The 18,920-nt window shown below is 42.5% G+C and overlaps 1 protein-coding gene across 1 annotated transcript in view; it reads right to left on the bottom strand.

Moving 5' to 3' along the window:
• Positions 1–1,496: 1,496 nt before the first annotated feature.
• ZNF800 (zinc finger protein 800) overlaps positions 1,497–18,920 on the bottom strand; it is a 59,657-nt gene continuing 42,233 nt past the window's right edge. Inside the window, exon 6 of the mRNA XM_062204288.1 lies at positions 1,497–1,683. Within this exon, the coding sequence (XP_062060272.1) occupies positions 1,497–1,683 (187 nt within the window). The remainder of the gene's footprint in view (positions 1,684–18,920) is intronic.

Here is an 18,920-nt window from a genome sequence, read left to right as displayed (position 1 = left end):
ATCAGAACATGGCGGGGAGATGAGAATGTAGAATCAGGGGGCCTAGAAGTGGGGAGCTGAGGCTCTGGTAGGAACAACAGCACCAGTATGAGGTTTGAGATAGTGGATTCAGAGTAAAACGAGTTGGTTGAGTTGTATGATTTTCTAGAAGAAAACAGTCAGTTGGTCCTGTCAGGCCTATGAAAGGTAGATGGCAACGTTTATCCAGGGTTGGATTTTGTCAGGAAAGTTAAGTCTGAATAAATTGAGATTCGAGCGTGCTGAGAGCATTGTACTTCAAGGAGAATGGACCATGGAATCCAGGCTGGACAAGGAAGTGGACCCAACGCTGGAGCTGATCAGGAAAGTGGTGGAAATGAGGTTAAACAATTAGCTGTCAATGGGCAAGGAATGCGGGATGGAAGATGGTGACAGAGTGGAATGTTTTAGTTCAGGTCCAGATACCAGGACAGGATTCGACCTGCAAGAGTTTTTACTAAGGGGACACCTGGAAAGGATAAAGGGGAGGAGGCCTTCATACCGTAAGACAGGTCTGACAGCTAACGAAAGGAGCGGGGAATGGGAAGAAAGCCTCGTGCTGCGAGATTGTAAGAAGGTTCTGGCCAGGCTACTGGGAGTCCCCAGGCCAAAACTGCTCATAAGGAGTCCTGAATGTCGTATGAACCAGCCAGAACCAAAACCCTTGTTGTGCTCGGTCCCTGGAGCCGGGCAGCCCAGAAGACGGAGGCCTCAGTGCAAGTCCAATAGTGGATTCCTTAGGGCAGGAGATCCGACAGGTGCATTCCCGGGGTCACCACAGACAAGACTGTACAGAGAAGCAGCAGGTGCTAACGACGACCAAGGTCTAGAACCGTGGGAACAAGAACTGATTCCGAAGGGAGATGGCCGCTGGAGATGAGTCTACAGGAAGGAGGGGACCAGAGGCCGGAGTTCGAGTCCAACCCTAGTTGTGAATTACACAAGGCCAGGTTGCGTCACAAACCACGACAGTCTTGGGGGATCTGGGCAATTACTAGAACCATCTTCGGGCGGAAGGCAGCAGTGGGGCGGGGAGGGGCTGGCGACACTACGAGGGGGTGAGGTGCAGCAGACTACAGGAGGAGCTAGTCTTTGAAGAGCCAACAGCAGAAGACACTGACCAGGAAAAAAAGCCAGTCTATAAATTACGAGGGAGGAAAAGGAGTGGGTGGCACTGTCCAGCGGCAAGTTTCTCAGAGAAGCCGGGGCTTTGGCAGGCAGGGCGACGTCGTGCTCGGGGGCCTCCCCCGCAGCCCGGCCCCTAAGGCACGCGGTCCTTCGGAGGGGCTCGGCGGGAAGGCGTCTGGGCTGCGCCGGGATCCGTGAGGGCGTGGGGCTGAGCGCGGCCCGCGCACAGGCGGAGGACACGGGGGAGTGGCGACGACAGCGCTCCCCGAGGGCCCGGGGCCGGCCGGCGCGGCCTGCGGAGGCGCCTGAGGTACGGCGGCTGTGCGGCGTGCGGCCGAGGTGCGGGGCGCTCAGGGCGCCGCGGCTTTGCCGAGCCCCCGCGCCGCGTGCTGGCGCTCCCGGGCGGCGGCGCCGCGGAGCTTGGCGCGGCAGCTGGCGGCGGCCTGACGCGTGGTGACGGCGCCCGCGGGCGGGCAGCGGCTCCCGGGGGCGGCCGGGCGCAGGGCGGCGGCGCTGCGGGACGACGGCTTCGCGAGGCTTCGGCCCGCACGGGCGGCAGCGGTCCCCAGGGAGGAAAGACAAAGACACGCCGGTTAGCAACGGGCAGGGAGGGCGCGGCGCCTCTCGCTCCCCAGAGCCGCGGTCCCCAGCGGCCGCGAGCCGCCCCTTCCGCCCCACAGGCCGCGGGCCGGGCTGGCACTGCGGGTCCCGGAGCCGGCGGCCCGCCGAAGCTCCCACCTCAGTGGGGAAACACGTCAAAACCGGCAACATTTTTTAAATGCTTTGACCCAGAAATCCTCATTTGAGAATTCTCCCCTGAGGCGAATACATGCATGGTTTTTCACGCAAGGTGCTAAGGTCAGTATCCACCCCGAGGTCTTGTAAAAGTTTCTGGAAAATACATCTTACCCTTCCCCCCCAAAAAATTGCATGGATATTCAAGTTTTTGCACCAGAATAAACAATTTCATGTCTCCACGAACCTTTTGAAGTACCCTCGTATAACAGCAACTAACAGACGTTTTTAAAAACACGGGAGAGGAAGAGAAAATGAAAGAAAAAGAAAGAAATGGAGTATCTCCTACCTGACACAATAACGTATTGGCTAGGCTTTCGTGTTTTTCTTACAGTGGATCCTAACAAGGTGCTGAAACAAGGCTGTGAAATAATACCTAGTGATGTGACAAAGCATTTCTGTCGTGTGTGCATGTGCGTGTGCACGGGTAGTGAGGGCGGCCGTGTGGACACACACCACGGGGAGCAGCACACCCGTGTGCCCAGTGCTCATCCCCGGGTGATCTGGCTGCAAGTCCTCTTTACTTTCTTCTTAGTTATAGTTCCCAAACTTTATACACATTTTTATAATAAAAATGTTAACTTACGCCACTCTGTTCCCATTCTATCTTTACCCCAATTCATATTTAGGACAGTAGTGTGGGCTGTGTAGCACAGCTGTGGACATCCAAGGATTTTAAAGAACAGAGTCCACAACAACGGTTTATCTTCCATAAAGAGTTGTAAGTAAATCTCAGTTACAGAGCAGTTACCCTTCAACCTCAAAGCTACCGTCTTTGGTGAAGTTATACCTTATTTTACTTTTTATTATTTCTACCTGGGGGGAGGAAAGTTTTCTGAGCTTCTAACAAACATAATTTGATGTGTAACTTCCACAAATTTGGAAACACAAAATTTGCTTTAAAATGGAACAAAGTTACCATACTTTTGGAATAAATGTTTGCAACACTAATGTTTTATAATTCAATAATATTCTCTTGAGTTGGAAAGAGTAAAAACTAAAATTTTACACTGAAGTAGTCTAAACTTCCTAGTCTTCCAATCACAACATATTCAAAATTTTAATTTATTAATATCTAGGGAGTCTGCTAAATCTTATTTCAGGAAAATGAATAAATATGATAATAAGGTTATAACACAATACAGAGGATTTCCAGGAATTTATTATTAAAGTGGCAGAAGACTCTTCATAAGTTCCAAAGGTATTTTAAGCCATCAAAGTTGTGAGACTGTTTTTATTTAATGATCAGCAAATCTTTAAAAATTCTTTGTTTATTGGACTATTACTTAAATAGATGATGACCTAGTGAATCACTCATCCTTTCCCAGAACAGAGGCACTGGATGTTGGAATACCTTTTAGTAAAAAATGTGCAAAAGACATAAAACTTAGAAGAAATCCTAAGAAGTCAAGTCTGTGCTAATGCCCTGAACAAAATGAAGGCTATGGGGGATTTTTTATAAAGTTATCGTTTCTCAAAAGCCTTCTTGCTCACCAAATGATTTAACAAAACAGGATTACATGCAGGTAAGACAGAAAAACCTTTATTATTGGTGCTATATCCAGCTTTCATTATCCATAGGATGGTTTCAATTTGATTCAACATTTCTGGAGTGCCTGTTGTGTCTTAGGCACTGCGCTCAGACACAAAGAACTGAAAAGATAACAGTTTCCCATCTCTGAGAAGACCCAGAGGATGCCTCAGACCCTGGGGCTAACCTGAATCCCTAAACCAGTCGCAGTCCTGCCAAAGCTTTCCTGCCCACGTTCTTCACGTGAGCTTTCTCATTTCCTGTCCTTCCTTTGCTCAGAGTCATCCAGAACATAGCTCTGTCTCCACTGGCTGAATCAATAGTTTCTAACCTTCCAGGGGAGTTTTGCAAAGACCGGCATGAGATTCTGACTAAAGATAGGAACTTCCTGCTCCAGGAACATGCAGAGAAATCCTTGATTCCACTAGAAACCGGCTCCCTGAGCAGATGCAATCTATAAAACAGTGTTTACAAAGGATTATGCCTCCCTTACCTTATTATTTTTTCATACAAGAAAAATGCTCACTTCCTGGAAAAAAATTTCAAAAATTCTAACTGCTCATAGTGAGTCTCAGTAAGACTTGATTTAAATGAGTTAAAGGTAGGATGCAGCCTTTGACACAGCAACACATACTTCATCTTTGATAGTCACAAGTTTTCCCCTGCAGCACCAAGTGCTAAAGTCCTTAATTCACAAAGCTAAGCAGAACTGAGAGCAGAGTCCCAAAGGATGCTGTGCCAGGTTAAGGGAGCCTGTGCACTGTTAACACCAAACTCCTCCACGACTTTCAAGTTAAGAGTCAAATCACATTACTCCTTCTGCCTTCAGAATCAACTTCGTATCTCTGGAGTCAGCAAGTTTCTGTCTAGTGGAGAAAAGCATCAGATTCTGGTTGCTACTTTTTGGCAATACCTCCTGGAAAGCAATGCGGCACAGTGACGTGCAGCAATCCCAGCCTCGTCAAGCCAGAGAACACGCTGGCCTCTGGCCTCACAGGTGCACTATCTACCCTCACAGCACTAGGATCTTCTTTTCCTTCCTTTTGAATATTCACTTGAGACAGAACAAGGGCAAGAGCAAGAGTGAGAGAGATTAAGATACTGATAGTCTTTACAGTTTCCAAAAACAGTATTCTAAAACAAGATTCTCCTTTGGTGACATAGAAGGCACATGAAAACATGAAGCTGGAAGCACTGAGAGGTTTAAGTAAGTTTCATCTGGTTGCATGCTCCCCATTTTTCCCCCAAGTCTGGAGTTAGTGATGTCATTTGACAGAAGTATTGCCTTGATTGTCCTTCATAGACCACATTTAAGAACCTCTGAGCTAAATTAAATTGGCTCGTCATTCCCTTAACATACTATATTTATAGAACTATTTTTCACCTCTGCTTTTGTTCCTGGCATCTCACCCATCAAAAAAGTGCTTTCTCTCTCCTTTTATCTATTCAAATACTCTCCATCTCATGATCCAGACCAAAGCTAGTCTCTTCCATTAAACTCCATATCACTGCAATCTGACATCTTGTGTCCCTCTTCCAGTCTCCTACCAAGGTTGCTATGACACCACCAGATTCACAGTACACCATAACCTGTGTTTTTTACAACATACAAAGAGCTTTGGACAATTCTCCCTGTTCCCCAATTTTTCCATTCTTGAAACAATAACTCATCTTCCCGATGGATGCAGAGGGGAAGGCTAATAATGCTTATTGTTGCTGGAGTAACCAACTAATTTATCTGAGTCATTCCTTTCTGTACTCATTTTCACACAGAATGTTTTATCAGTTGGGTACTTGTCAGATCTGTGTCACTGCTGACTGCTGAGTTCACTGTCATCCTACCTCTGGCCATGGATTTTCAATCATTACCTCCCAATGCCATAGACATACTTCCCTTCTAAGGATTCAGATGCTGCTACCACTTTCAAAATAGCTTCACACTCTGAGAAGGAATTTAAGCAAAGCTTGAAATGAAGGTGAGCACAGTTATTCAACAGAAAGGGCCACAACTGGCATCATCTATTCAAGTAAGATAAAATCAAATGTATTCGAGAGCTGAGCAGGAACTTAAAGATCATCTCTTTCAAGAGATGCACATTACAAATGAAAGAACCATGGGAAATGGAGTATTTCAGAGCAATTTAAAATAATAGAGACCTCAAACACAAAGTAGGTGAAAAAATCACAAAGAGGCAAAGGTATTGTCCTAAACAACTCATGAATTCAAACACTGAGGATCCATGAAGTAAATAAAAAGAATTAAAGAACAGAAATAACTCAAAACATAAAAGATGAGAGTGATCAATCATCTATAGAAATGGCCCAAAAGGCTGCTTTGACACTGTAAGTAACATAGGGTACTTGGACTCAATGCCAGTCACACTCATGAGTAGTTATTATTTACGAGTATTTACTATATGCCAGGCATTGGACTAAGTCACATAAATTTGCTCAATTTTATTAACCTGTAATTAAGAAAAATGGGTTGAAGGAGATAGTCTATTTACCTCTGAAATAAACCATGAAGGAAAAGTTGGACGTGTGTCTATACCCTGGAGCAGAAAGGATGCTCTGAAAATTCAACAATATCTGGTCTAAGTGGCAGCCGTATCCCTAGGAGAAAGATGAATGTAACAGCCATCTGATTCAATGTTCATCAAGCACCATTCTGGTTGTAATTTAGTTTTCCATGTGGATTTCCCTACTAGGAGAAAATGCACTGAACCATAAACATCCTGGCTTCTTCACTGTAAATTAAAGAACTGGCAATGTGGTACTTACACACCAGTACCTATCAGGGTGATTAGAGTGAGACAGCCCTCCAGTACCCAGTCACCTCTCCAGATGAACCAACAATCAGGACAAGTCTTAGAAAGTAGTAGCTATGCAAGTGTTAGCTGGGAGGTCTGGCAAGGCAGCTGGTCTGCCACCTTGCTGTTCACCTTTGAACCACAGTCCCATGTGATCACACACACACCCACAGAATCAGAGAGAGAGAGAGAGAGGAAATCATTCAATCAGAAATGGAAGGAGGAACAAAATAGTGTTGTTTCTCCATGCTCCAGAGCACTACTTTGTGAATCTGGAGTTTACTTTTTATAGCAGAGAAGGCTGAAGGTTTTGTTGTTTTGTTTTTTAAAATGCAAAGAAGTGTTTATTTTGCTTATCAAAAGAATTAGCCAATCTAAGCAACAGGAAAAAAGATTTTGACACATAAACTTATATCAAATACTAAATATCAAAACATTTCATATGTCTGCAAAGATACGCAATATGTTGTTACTTTGGGGTTTTCTGTTTAGGGTGCTTTGTCAGCTTTCATTTTCTGATTTTATCCCCACGGAAGAGAGACCTATCAATCTAGCAAGTTCCTACTACACAGATCACAATTCTTGACAAGACTTCAGTTCACTCTCTTACACCAAGAATTCCAATGTCAAAACACAGTAAGACCTTAGTACCTTGTGCTCAGGGTTGAGGATAACACAAGTTAACAGCTGCACTAATGCCGTGAACCTCAAGGATATGATCTTAACTTGTTCTAGTACTGAATTTTAATTACTGTGTTGATGTTATGAAAATATACTTTGCCTGATTAACTTTTTTCCAGTCAATGGTTGGAATTATAATATTACTGTTTTTTGGCCGGCGCCACGGCTCACTAGGCTAATCCTCTGCCTTGCGGCGCCGGCACACCGGGTTCTAGTCCCGGTTGGGGCACTGGATTCTGTCCCGGTTGCTCCTCTTCCAGGCCAGCTCTCTGCTGTGGCCCGGGAGTGCAGTGGAGGATGGCCCAAGTGCTTGGGCCCTGCACCCCATGGGAGACCAGGAGAAGCACCTGGCTCCTGCCATCGGATCAGCGCGGTGCGCTGGCAGCAGCGCGCCAACCGCGGCGGCCATTGGAGGGTGAACCAATGGCAAAAGGAAGACCTTTCTCTCTGTCTCTCTCTCTGTCCACTCTGCCTGTCAGAAAAGAAAAAAAAAAAAAAGAAAAAAAAGAAAAAAAAAAGAATATTACTGTTTTTTTTTCCCCAATAGAATTACCCCATAAACAATACATTGAGAAGTACTGCCATCTTTAGGAAGAATGCAGGATTGCTGACTAATTAACTATCTAAAGCAAAATTCAAATATAATCCTATGATAGATATTTGGCATGGGAAGCATATTTTTATATAGATTTGTCTCTGTGATACAACTGTTCCATCAGATCTAAAATCAAGCAGTTCTAAAAGAATCTCAGAAAAACAAGTCAGTAAAATTGTTATATTGATAAACAAGCTCACAATGATCAAAACTAAAGGTGTGTTTTTATAGATGATCATGGATCATATCAAGATTAAAATATATAGTTCCAAACTGGAGAAATAAATGAAAAACCATTTCTGTAATTTGCATGAGAGACTGGAGATTTAAAACTTTAGAAAATGAAACAGACATTTGTGGTTTGGTATTTGCCATATCTTTGCTTCTCACAGCTCTGAGATAAACTGACTGGTTTATACACATCAGATAGATTTTTACTTAAATCTAAAGGTAAACTGATTTCCCTGGAAACATCAACTGCCACTTCTTTCTCAAACAAAAAAGTCAGTACCTCAGTTAGCTATTTTGGGTAACTATCAGCAAAGCTAATAAATTTCTAGTTATTTTTTCACTTCAACATTATCATAAAATGGATAATCATGATCCCTCTCTCTCTGAAAGAAATATGAAATATTATATTATGCTGCAAAGGAGGTGCTACCATGATATACTAGAAATGAATAACTACTTAATACTCCATTTATATCAACAAAAACTGTTTAAATGATAGGCAGTGTTATAAAATGGAAAGTTCAAAAATCAAGAAATAAAAAATACTTTGGTTCTACAATTTTCAGACATTGTTAAACATGTTAAAAAAAAGCAACGTATGGAAAAGTGTATACAGCATGCTATCATTTGCATGAAGAGAAAGGTATACATTTATACGGCTGAATACAATAAAAACATGAAACTGATAACTTCTGCCTCTGAGGAAGGAAATGAGAACTGAAACATGGGGTAGGGAGAAAACTTACCTTTCACTGTATTCCTCTTTTTGTACTGTTTTTGGTTTTTCAAATGTACATGTTATTACTTAAAAAAATGATCTTTAAGAGACAGCTGGCTTCCATTCCTGACTTATTCATTAACCACACATGTGACCTCACATAATCACTTACCTCAATTTTATCCATTTTAAAATGAGATCATACTCAAGGTCTAGATTTCCCATCTACAATTCAATAGAATTATGGCTCAAAAGGAGGTATACACAAAATTCCACGTAGTGAAATTTAAAAAAATCCTTATTTTGCAGTGATTTACATGACATGATATTATAATTATTTACATTTCTGCTGGCTCCATTCTCTCAGGCTGTAAAACAGCATAATAAAAGCAAGAGAGTTTGGGAAGAAAATTCAGGTTTGCGGACTTGATGGTGTTCCCCTTCTTTTTATTGTGTCAAAAGTAAAAATCTGCTTGAATGATTCCTCTTTCTTAATATACACAAACTGTTATTTCTAAAAGGTCACTCTCAAAACATTTTGATAAATAAATATTAAAAATAAATGTAAAGAAGTAGAATTTTTATGATAGAGTTTCAAAATAGATCCTGAGAAAGGAAAAAGGGGAAAAATCACTTCCTGTATTCTCCTTAAATTAAATTATCCCAAGAATCTCATAAAATCATCTATAATCTTCCAAAACAGAAGATACTAACAGAACCAGAGGAGGGTAGCCAAGAATGAACCAACAGAAGGCTTGGACATGAAGACTTGGGAAAAGAAGAAAACCGAAACTTACACCTTACAGGACACAATGGATGCAGACAGGCCCAGTGGCCCACTCATTCATAACCCTACATGCTATCGGGTAAAAACACTAGTCTTGAGTCTCAAAGGGCATTGCGTCTAATCATGGGGACCACATAATTAATAATGTAAAAATAACACAAAGGACGAAAGTGAAAAATAAATGGTAAGGCAGAAGATGTGAATTCATCAGAGGAGGAGGTCACCATGGTTCAAACTGTCAAGAACAGATTCATAAAAAAAAGACAATGGAGTTTGTATAACAATCAAAGTGAAGGCACTGGCATAGGCAAAATGAAATTAGCAAGAGAATTCAGTCTTTGAAGGATGGTAGCAAAGCAGTAGTTGGTAGTAGGATGATTATTTTAGTTTGTTGTAGTGTGATTCTAAACCGTAACCTGGCTACATATGCCAGAAATTATTTTTAAATATTACTTTGAAAATTTTTCTTTATAGAGTACTATATAGGGAGCAAGAGTTTAGCCTCGTTATGAAGATGCCTGCATTCCACATTGGAGTGCCTGGGTTTCATTATCAGCCCTGGTTCCTGACTCAGCTTCTGGTCACTCCCTGGGAAGCAGGGACAATGACTCAAGTTACTGGGTCCCCACCATCCAGATGCAAAAGCTGGGTTGAGTTTCTGACTTCAAGCTCTGGTCCCTGCTCTGGTCCCAGCCCAGTCTCAGCTGTTACCATAATTTGGGGATTGAATCAGTCTCTCCCCAGACTCCCTTCCCCCCCCCCCAAAAAAAAGGTTTCTCCATAGGAGTGATGACATGCTAGTAATATATTCAAATTGATTGACTATGCTTAAGTACAAGATCAACATACATTTAGATTCAACTCTGTCATAGGGCAGGATCCTTATATATGAGAAAAACTATACTTATACATGATGTTTGGCATCCTCTTCCAGTATTTTCTTACAGGTACCTAATATTATTTCCTATCGCAACCTTCTTGCTCAGGAGCCAGCTCCACCCAAAAAACACAAAGCCAGGAAATCAAGAAGTACCAGTTTTACTTTTCCATTGATTACATTTGTGAACTGGGGCCTAGTTGACGAAATAGAATGCTGTGAGTTTTGCTACCAAACACATGTGAATTAAAGTAAAATCTAAAAAAAAACTATCTTCTATCTATCAGTGATCCAATGATCTTATAAAGCTAAAGAAATAATGTATAACCACTTAGTAACTTTTGGCAAAATACACAATGTAAACTCAAGGTATTCCTTATCACATGGATAAAGAATGTGTGTTCTTGGTAACACACTGATACACCTAAGAGAGTTCTAAACAAAATTTATCTCTAAAATGATGGAATAGGGAAAGAAAGAACATCAACCAATATAAAGAAGCTATTAAATGAAGTCTTCAATGTAGAAAGTACCTAAAACTCTATTCTGTTGTCCATTTTTATTACAATTCTTCTAACACCTAAGTACACATATTACCTTAGTCAATAATCTATTAGTAATTTACTGAGGTATGAATCCATATATAGAGCTTCCCGGGGGGGGGGGGGGGAGACGTTTAAACAAATGTATTTAAGAGGAAGATTTGAAACTAGTATTAAAATCAGTGGTTAATACAAAGGCACTTCTAAGAATTCATGGAAAATGGAATTAAAAGATGTTTTATTTTGGTGTGAAACTTTTGAAATCCATGCACAGAAGAGGCCTTCACAATGGCCACAGAATATATTATGAAAAAAAAAATGCACAGATTTCAAAAACTTCTATCAAAATAAAATTACCTTCTAATTCTATTTTATATGAACTTTGTGAAGTACCTTCATACCATTCTGTGCTATTTGATGACAATATTAGGCTTTTACGCTAATCCCTATTAGCAATTAAAAGTTCAAACAACAAGGAAAATAAACCATTTTCAACACACTAAAAGTCTGCCTCTTTTCCCCATTTCACTATACATCAAACAAGAAAACCTTAGCTGTCTCCTCGAGTTCAGATCTGTCAGCACTCCTTATTACTGATTTCAGTTTTTAGGAGTCATAACTTATCCATGAAACTTACTCTACTGAAACTTGACATACAGTCTCCCAGGAATTCTTCCCTTTAAAAGCAGATTTTAAAAGTTACTAAAAACAAACAAAAAAAAAGCAAAAAACTGGATGGCTTTCTGTATTAAATCAATGGTTTCAATCTCAAGCAGAGCAGACTTCAAAGTAATTCTGTACACCCTGGTAAGCACCCACTGGCCTGTGGGTATAGGGGGCAAACAGGCTGTTGCTTTTCAGTCTCGGGAGGACAAAAATTTCCATTTGATATCCAGTGATTATCTGGATGATAAGATCAAGAAAGTCCTACTGTTAGGTTCCTCCTTCAAAAAGGGGGTGAAGGGGCTGGCACCGTGGCTCACTTGGTAATCCTCTGCCTGTGGTGCCAGCATCCCATATGGGTGCCAGGTTCTAGTCCTGGTTGCTCCTCTTTCAGTCCAGCTCTCCGCTGTGGCCCGGGAAGGCAGTGGAGGATGGCCCATGTGGTTGGGCCCTGTACCCACATGGGAGACCAGGAAGAAGCACCTGGCTCCTGGCTTTGGATCAGCGCAGCGCCGGCCATGGAGGCCATTTGGGGAGTGAACCAACAGAAGGAAGATCTTTCTGTCTCTCTCTCTCTCTCTGTAACTCTGTCAAATAAATAAGAAAGGGGGGGGGAGTGAAAAGGGAAGAAACTAGTGAGGGCCATAAGAACATATACAACAATGCGGCACCTACTGTTTATTATTTTAAGTATTCACCAGCCCAAAAAGTGCATCTTTGCAAAATAAAATTAATGTATTTCAACTATTTGCTCAACCTCTAAGAACATCTTGTTTTCCCTTGGACTCAGGCTGTGAATACTAAACTCCTCAAGTTGATGGCATGGGTCATGTTGGAGTATCGGGACCCCACAGGCCTGATGGCTTCCTCCTGGTGTTCTGGCCTAGATGAGCTACACCGCCACAGTTCCTGACTTTGTCAGAGGCATCCGGGCTAAAGCAAGAACTACTCCTGGACAGATCAAAGCAACGGGACTCAATAAATAAATCCTGTTTGGTCTAAGAAGGCTAATAGATTGTTTTATTTTTTTGAAATAAGTTACTTCCTTTTTAAAGAAATATTTTTAAACAGATCTAATAGCTTTTACTTCAAAATCATCTGAAAACAACACAGTACCTAATACAGCTACAACCCAGGAGCTGGCGCTGTGGTGTAGTAGGTTAAAGCCTCTGCTTGCAGTGCTGGCACCCCATATAGGTGCAGGTTCGTGTCCCGGCTGCCCCTTTTCCATTCCAGCTCTCTTCCAGTGGCCTGGAAAAGCAGTGGAAGATGGCCCAAGTACTTGGACACCTGTACCCATGTGGGAGACCCAGAAGAAGCTCCTGGCTCCTGGCTTGGGATGGGCCCAGCTCTGGCCATGGCAGCCACTTGGGGAGTGAACCAGCGATGGAAGACCCTTCTCTCTACCTCTCAAATAAATGAACAAAATTCTCTAACAGGTACTCCTAATCTTCAAGATAGAGTTCAAACTACTTACTTAACACGTATGATCTTTCTTGATATGGAATGCACTTGTGGTTTCACATTTCTGTCCTGACCAGAAAACTTTTTCTACCAGGCTAGCTCTTTCGAAACTCAAGAATTGAATATAGGATTTATGAGATTTCTTCGCTTTACGGCATTCCCCTCCCAGAGTGCTTGAGAAGAGGAGCTGTGCTGCTCCTCTCTGCAACTTTAGCCCAACTCAGTGCCTTGCACTACAACAGGAGCTCAGTGAGCCAACTAAGACACTGAAATCCTCTAGCTTTTGATACTTGGAAATACTCAACATGAAAAAGGTTTAATTAGCTTACTATTACTCATCTGTCCACTGATACTATTTTAAGCAATTTCATCTTCTATTCAATAAAGTTTAAGTTGCAAACTTTCATTTCTAAAAGGCAAATAAACATCTCATTTCAAACACAACTAGTCCTGCAAGTAATAAACTCTTTAATTAACATGTGACACAAAGGCTTACACCACGCACAAGAGTAAAAAGGAATCTGGGTTAATTCATTCCAGCAAATACCTGTTTGCCTGCATACCTAGGGTACCACCTATGCATCACTAAGAAGTAAACAAACACGGCTGCCAACACCCACAGCCCCTAAATCAGCAGTAGTCACATCAGCAAACCAGCTTCCTATGTTCAGCCCCAGTGAGACCTGGGCTATTTTTAATTCTTAGGAGCAAAGATAATATGGTTCAAGGCTATAAAGCTATTTCCACCCCTATATTGACCATATAAAACTAAAAGTAATAATGAAGAGGACCTGGAAACAATGTTTTTAAAAATTTTTTGAATGCACAAAGTTATTTTTCAAAAACTAAAATTGTCAGTTAATGCCTAAATACCAATAAACAAAACTACTCCTAACAATATTATGCTGAAAATAAAACACATGCAACCTTCAGAGAGTCGAGTTTTATTTTTAAGGAGACAACTTGCTTCTACCTGTATCTGTCTTTTACTTGACCTCAAAAGACCACAGCTGACAGGAGGTATGGACATGAGAAATGACTTTCAGACTCACATTTATCATACATCTGATGGTAATGAGAAAAAAGACAAAAATTCACCTTCTATGTATTGAAACTTTAATGACAGGGAACATCCAACACAAAACTATTTTAGACTGGATCGCAAGCCCATGAAATTCATGAAATAAACAAGAGTAGGTACATGTATACTATTTAAAGAAAAATCTAAAATGCAGGAGGCTATCATTTACAGCCTTACTGCTCAGAGCAAAGATCAGTGACTAACAGCATGGACATCACATGGAGACTTGTTGGAACTGGAAAATCTCAGGTCCCTCCCCAGATGGAGTCAGAAACTGCATTTTAATGAGGTCCCATATAGTCTGTCTACATATTATATGTTTATATAGTTAAGCAGTTCTGGCTAACCCATCAAATCACCCATATAATTGGTACAAAGTGCAGAAGCTTAGATTCTACCAACAGAAATTGTAATCTCTCAGATGTGGAGTTCAATAGTCTTTATGTTCATAGGCAATTCAAATTCATGCCCTGGTTAATCAACCAACCACCAGTCTAACCAAAGAAGTTTTGGCTTTACCAGAGTACAGAACTCCTTTATATACCAAACTTCTTCAGGACACTGAAAACAGGATTGTAGGCATTTATTTTGTAAGAGACAAATGTTAGTTTGCATAGTTACATATAATCCTTCATAGAAATTCAATGACTTTTCTCTAGAGAAGTTGAGAAACTCAACCTAGAGGGAAGCCCTTCTCCCAAGAGACCCAAATTGGTTCCTTACTAGAGCAAAATGTATTTGAAAACACAAGGTATCACTAGCACAAATGTGATTTTTTTTTTATTAACATGGTAAGAGTCATCCAAAAGGGCACTTTTATGCATAATAATAGCAACTGAAATAATTCAATCAACAACAAAGTTAAAATAGAGTCAAGTCAGCACTGTGGTGTAGCGGGTAAAGCTGATGCCTGCAGTGCTGGCATCCTATGGGGCTGATTCAAGTTCCGGCTGCTCCACTTCCGATACAGCTCTCTGCTATGGCCTGGGAAAGCAATGGAAGATGGCCCAAGTACTCAGGCACCTGTACCCGCCTGGAAGACCCAGAGGAAGCTCCTGGCTCCTGGCTTCAGACCAGCTCAGCTCTGCTGTTGCAGCAATGTGGGGACTGAACCAGCGGAAGACCTCTCCTTCTCTATGCCTCTGCCTCTCTGTACTCTGCCTTTCAAATAAATAAATAATTTTTTAAAAAAATAAAGTCAAGGCCGGCGCCGTGGCTTAATAGGCTAATCCTCCGCCTTGTGGCACCGGCACCCTGGGTTCTAGTCCCAGTTGGGGCACCAGATTCTATCCTGGTTGCCCCTCTTCCAGGGCAGCTCTCTGTTATGGCCTGGGAAGGCAGTGGAGGATGGCCCAAGTCCTTGGGGCCCTGCACCTGCATGGGAGACCAGGAGAAGCACCTGGCTCCTGGCTTAGGATCAGCGAGATGTGCCGGCCACAGTGGCCATTGGAGGGTGAACCAACAGCAAAAAGGAAGACCTTTCTCTCTGTCTCTCTCTCTCACTATCCACTCTGCCTGTCAAAAAGAAAAAAAAAAAAAAAAGTCAAAAGTATGAGAACTAAAATATGAAAAAATACTTCACCAATTTCACTGATTATCACTACAGGCATGGAATCCAAATATGCAAATTTGTGTTTAGAGTTTAAATTAATAATAAATATGACATACACTTGAATTGCTTCTCCTTGATTATGTGCAAAGACGACTGATGTTGACATGTACCTGGGACAGTGTTAGAGGTCATTCAACCCCAGCCTCCATCCAAAACTCATTCCCTTCACAAATTTTGTTGGTCAAATACTGTGTCTAGGGGCTAGCGCTGTGGCGCAGTGGATTAATACCATGGCCTGAAGCGCCGGCAGCCCATATGGGTGCCGGTTCGAGACCTGGCCGCTCCATTTCCCATCCAGCTCTCTGCTATGCCTGGGAAAGCGGTAGAGGATGGCCCAATCCCTTGGGCCCCTGCACCCACATGGGAGACCTGGAAGAAGCTCCTGGCTCCTGGCTTCGAGTCGGCGCAGTTCCGGCCGTTGTGGCCAACTGGGGAGTGAACCATCGGATAGAAGACCTCTCTCTCTGCCTCTCCTTCTCTCTCTGTGTAACTCTGACTTTCAAATAAATAAATTTTTAAAAAAAAAAAATACTGTGTCTTAGGTACAATACTGGTCACCAAGGACAAAATGAGTGAGAAAGTGTTGCCTTTGGGGCTGGCTCTGTGGCACAGAGGGTTAAACTGCTGCCTGCAGCAACCAGCATCCCATTATGAGTGCCAGTTCGAGTCCTAGCTGCTCCACTTCCAATCCAGCACTCTGCTAATGTGTCTGGGAAAGCAGCCAAAGATGGCCCATGTCTTGGGGCTCCTGCACCCATGTGGGAGAATGATGAAGCTCCTGGTTCCTGTCTTCAGCCTGGCCCAACTCTGACTGACGTGGGCAGCCATTTGAGGAATGAATTAGCAGATGGGAGATTGACTCCCCCCCACTTCTCTGCCTCTCTCTTTCTATTAGTCTGCATTCAAATATATAAGTAAATCGTTTTTAAGTGTTCAAATAAGTAGGTAATTAAAAACATACTAGTAACTGTTATGAAGCGATAGGGAGAAGGTGGGCACAGCCACTTCTGGGTGATGGGGAAAGCTTCCAGGGTCAGATGAAGAGTGCCAGTGGAGGGAAGGTGACACAAGGGGAGTCTAAGCCCAGGCAGCAGGGACTTGAAGAGAGCATGGCTCAGAATGATGCACTTTACAAACAAGTCACTGTGGCTTCAGTACAGGATGGCTGACTACAGAGGCACAAAGGGGAAGAGGCGTCACCTGGAAAGCTATGTCTTATTGCTGGTACAGGTATGAGACAGAGGTGATCTAAACTAAGAAAGGGCTAGGAGATCACACACAAATAGTGGACGGATTCAATGGTCAGGGAGCAGAGGCAGCAGACTAAGAGGACGACTAAATGCTGTATGCTATGGGTAGGGAGAAGCCAAGGACGACTTTGGTATTTTTAACTTGAATATTCAAGTAGCATACCTTTGTGGAAAAGGGAACATACAAGGAAGTATAGGTTTGAAGTAGAGTTTTTAATATGGTGACTGAGAAACCTTCACATGAAAATATCCAAGAGTGAGTTGAGTGTAAACAGGTCAGGTGAAAGACACAGAAAAGTCTAAACTACACACTGTTTCCAAGTAATCAAGTCTCATTTTTCTTCCAACTCTAAATGTCTGGTACAATCCTTGGCATAAAGTAGTTGCCCACGTTTAGATAAATAAATGGGCAAGTGGAAAGATATTTTAAAGGTCAATTAAGGTTAGTCCTTAAACTAAACTCATCCATTCATTACTATTTATTCATTCCCTATTTTAAAAATGTAACCTATTCTTCATGACCCTGGATGAACAAACTTGGTTGATGAAGGAAGTAAAGTGTTATCTTTTGAAAGGTTCCAATCAGCATAGTTAAGGAAAAGCCTGAAATGTCATTTAAATAGATTATGTCCTAAAATGCTGAATAAATGAGAAGCTACATACTGAACACCCCATATGACATGTGGCATCTGACCTCAAGGAGGGCGCAACGCCTACCAAGACACAATTATTCCAAGCCCCAGTTTATGAGTCACATTTCCCCCAAGAAGCTTTCTGGGAAAAACAAAAACAAAACCACGAGAGAGTATGTGGACTACGTCAAAGGTCTACTTGATTAGAATTTCCTCCGAAATGCCAACCGCCTTCGTGAGGCAGTGTCAACACTAAAACTGCTCTGACAGAATGGCCATCGAGCCTGCTTCCATTTTCTGGTTAGTAAGAGGCCGCATCGCGCCATCGCTGAAGTGTGACTGTGGGTACAGTTAACTGTTGACTCCCATTCAGGAAATCAATGTAGAATGCAGAAGGAGGAAACCTATTACATATCTTAGAAAGCCTAGAGCTACAGACCAAGGTCTGTGAGGATGCACAGTCCAGGACCCTGTAACTCAGCTGCCTTCACTGTGTTTTATCTATTTGCCTTCACTGTAAGCTATCATCTGCCAGCTCATTCAACAATTTTTAAAATTTATTTTACTTATCTGAAAGAGCAACAGAAGGGCTGGTGCTGTGGCTTAGTGGGCTAAGCCTCTGCCGGCAGTGCTGCATCTCATATGGGCACCGGTTCATGTCCTGGCTGCTGCCCTTCCGATCCAGCTCTCTGCTATGGTTTGGGGAAGCAGCAGATGGCCCAAGCGTTTACCCACGTGGGAGAGCCAGAAGTAGCCCCTGGCTCTGTATCAGCCTAGCTCCAGCCGATGTGGCCATTCTGGTAATGAGCCAGCAGATGGAAGACCTTTGTGTCTCTCCTTCTCTCTGTCTGTAACTCTCTCTCACATAAATAAATATTAAAAAAAAAAAAAAAAAGAGCATCAGAGAGAGGGAGAGAGAAGAAGAGAGAAAAAAAGAGGAGGGAAAGAGAGGGAGGGTAACAGGGAGAGAGAGACAGAAAGAGAAAGAGTGAGTCTTCCATTTGCTGGTTCACTTGCCAAATGGCTGACAGCCAGAGCTGGGCCACGCTGAAGTCAGGAGCCAGGAACTCCACTGGGTCTCCTACATGGGTGGCAGGGGCCCAAGCACCTGGACTGTCATTTGCTGCCTTCCCAGGCATGCCAGCAGGAAGTTGGATGGAACTGGAGCAGTTGTGACTCGAACCAGCACTGCAACAGGGAATGCCGGCATTGCAAACAGTGGCTTAACCCACTGCACCACAATGCCGGCCCCCAGCAAATATTTTTTAAACATTACTAGGTCTCAAGCACTGTGCTTGGCAGAGAATCTAAATAACTCCCCAGAACCTAACACAAATCTATCCAGTGGAAAGACAATTACAAATCAGTGCCCACACAGAAGCATAATTATGAACTGTATAGATGACAAAAGGAAATGAAGAAAAAGAACTACAGGGGAGACACTCTTGAGATTATCTTTATTTAGAAGTGACATTTACGCAAAGACCTGAAGGACGAGTAATCAG

Source organism: Lepus europaeus, chromosome 1, assembly GCF_033115175.1.
Source record: "Lepus europaeus isolate LE1 chromosome 1, mLepTim1.pri, whole genome shotgun sequence".
NCBI lineage: Eukaryota > Metazoa > Chordata > Mammalia > Lagomorpha > Leporidae > Lepus > Lepus europaeus.
Note: the sequence above shows the minus strand (reverse complement) of the source record. Positions and strands in the feature narration are given on the sequence as shown.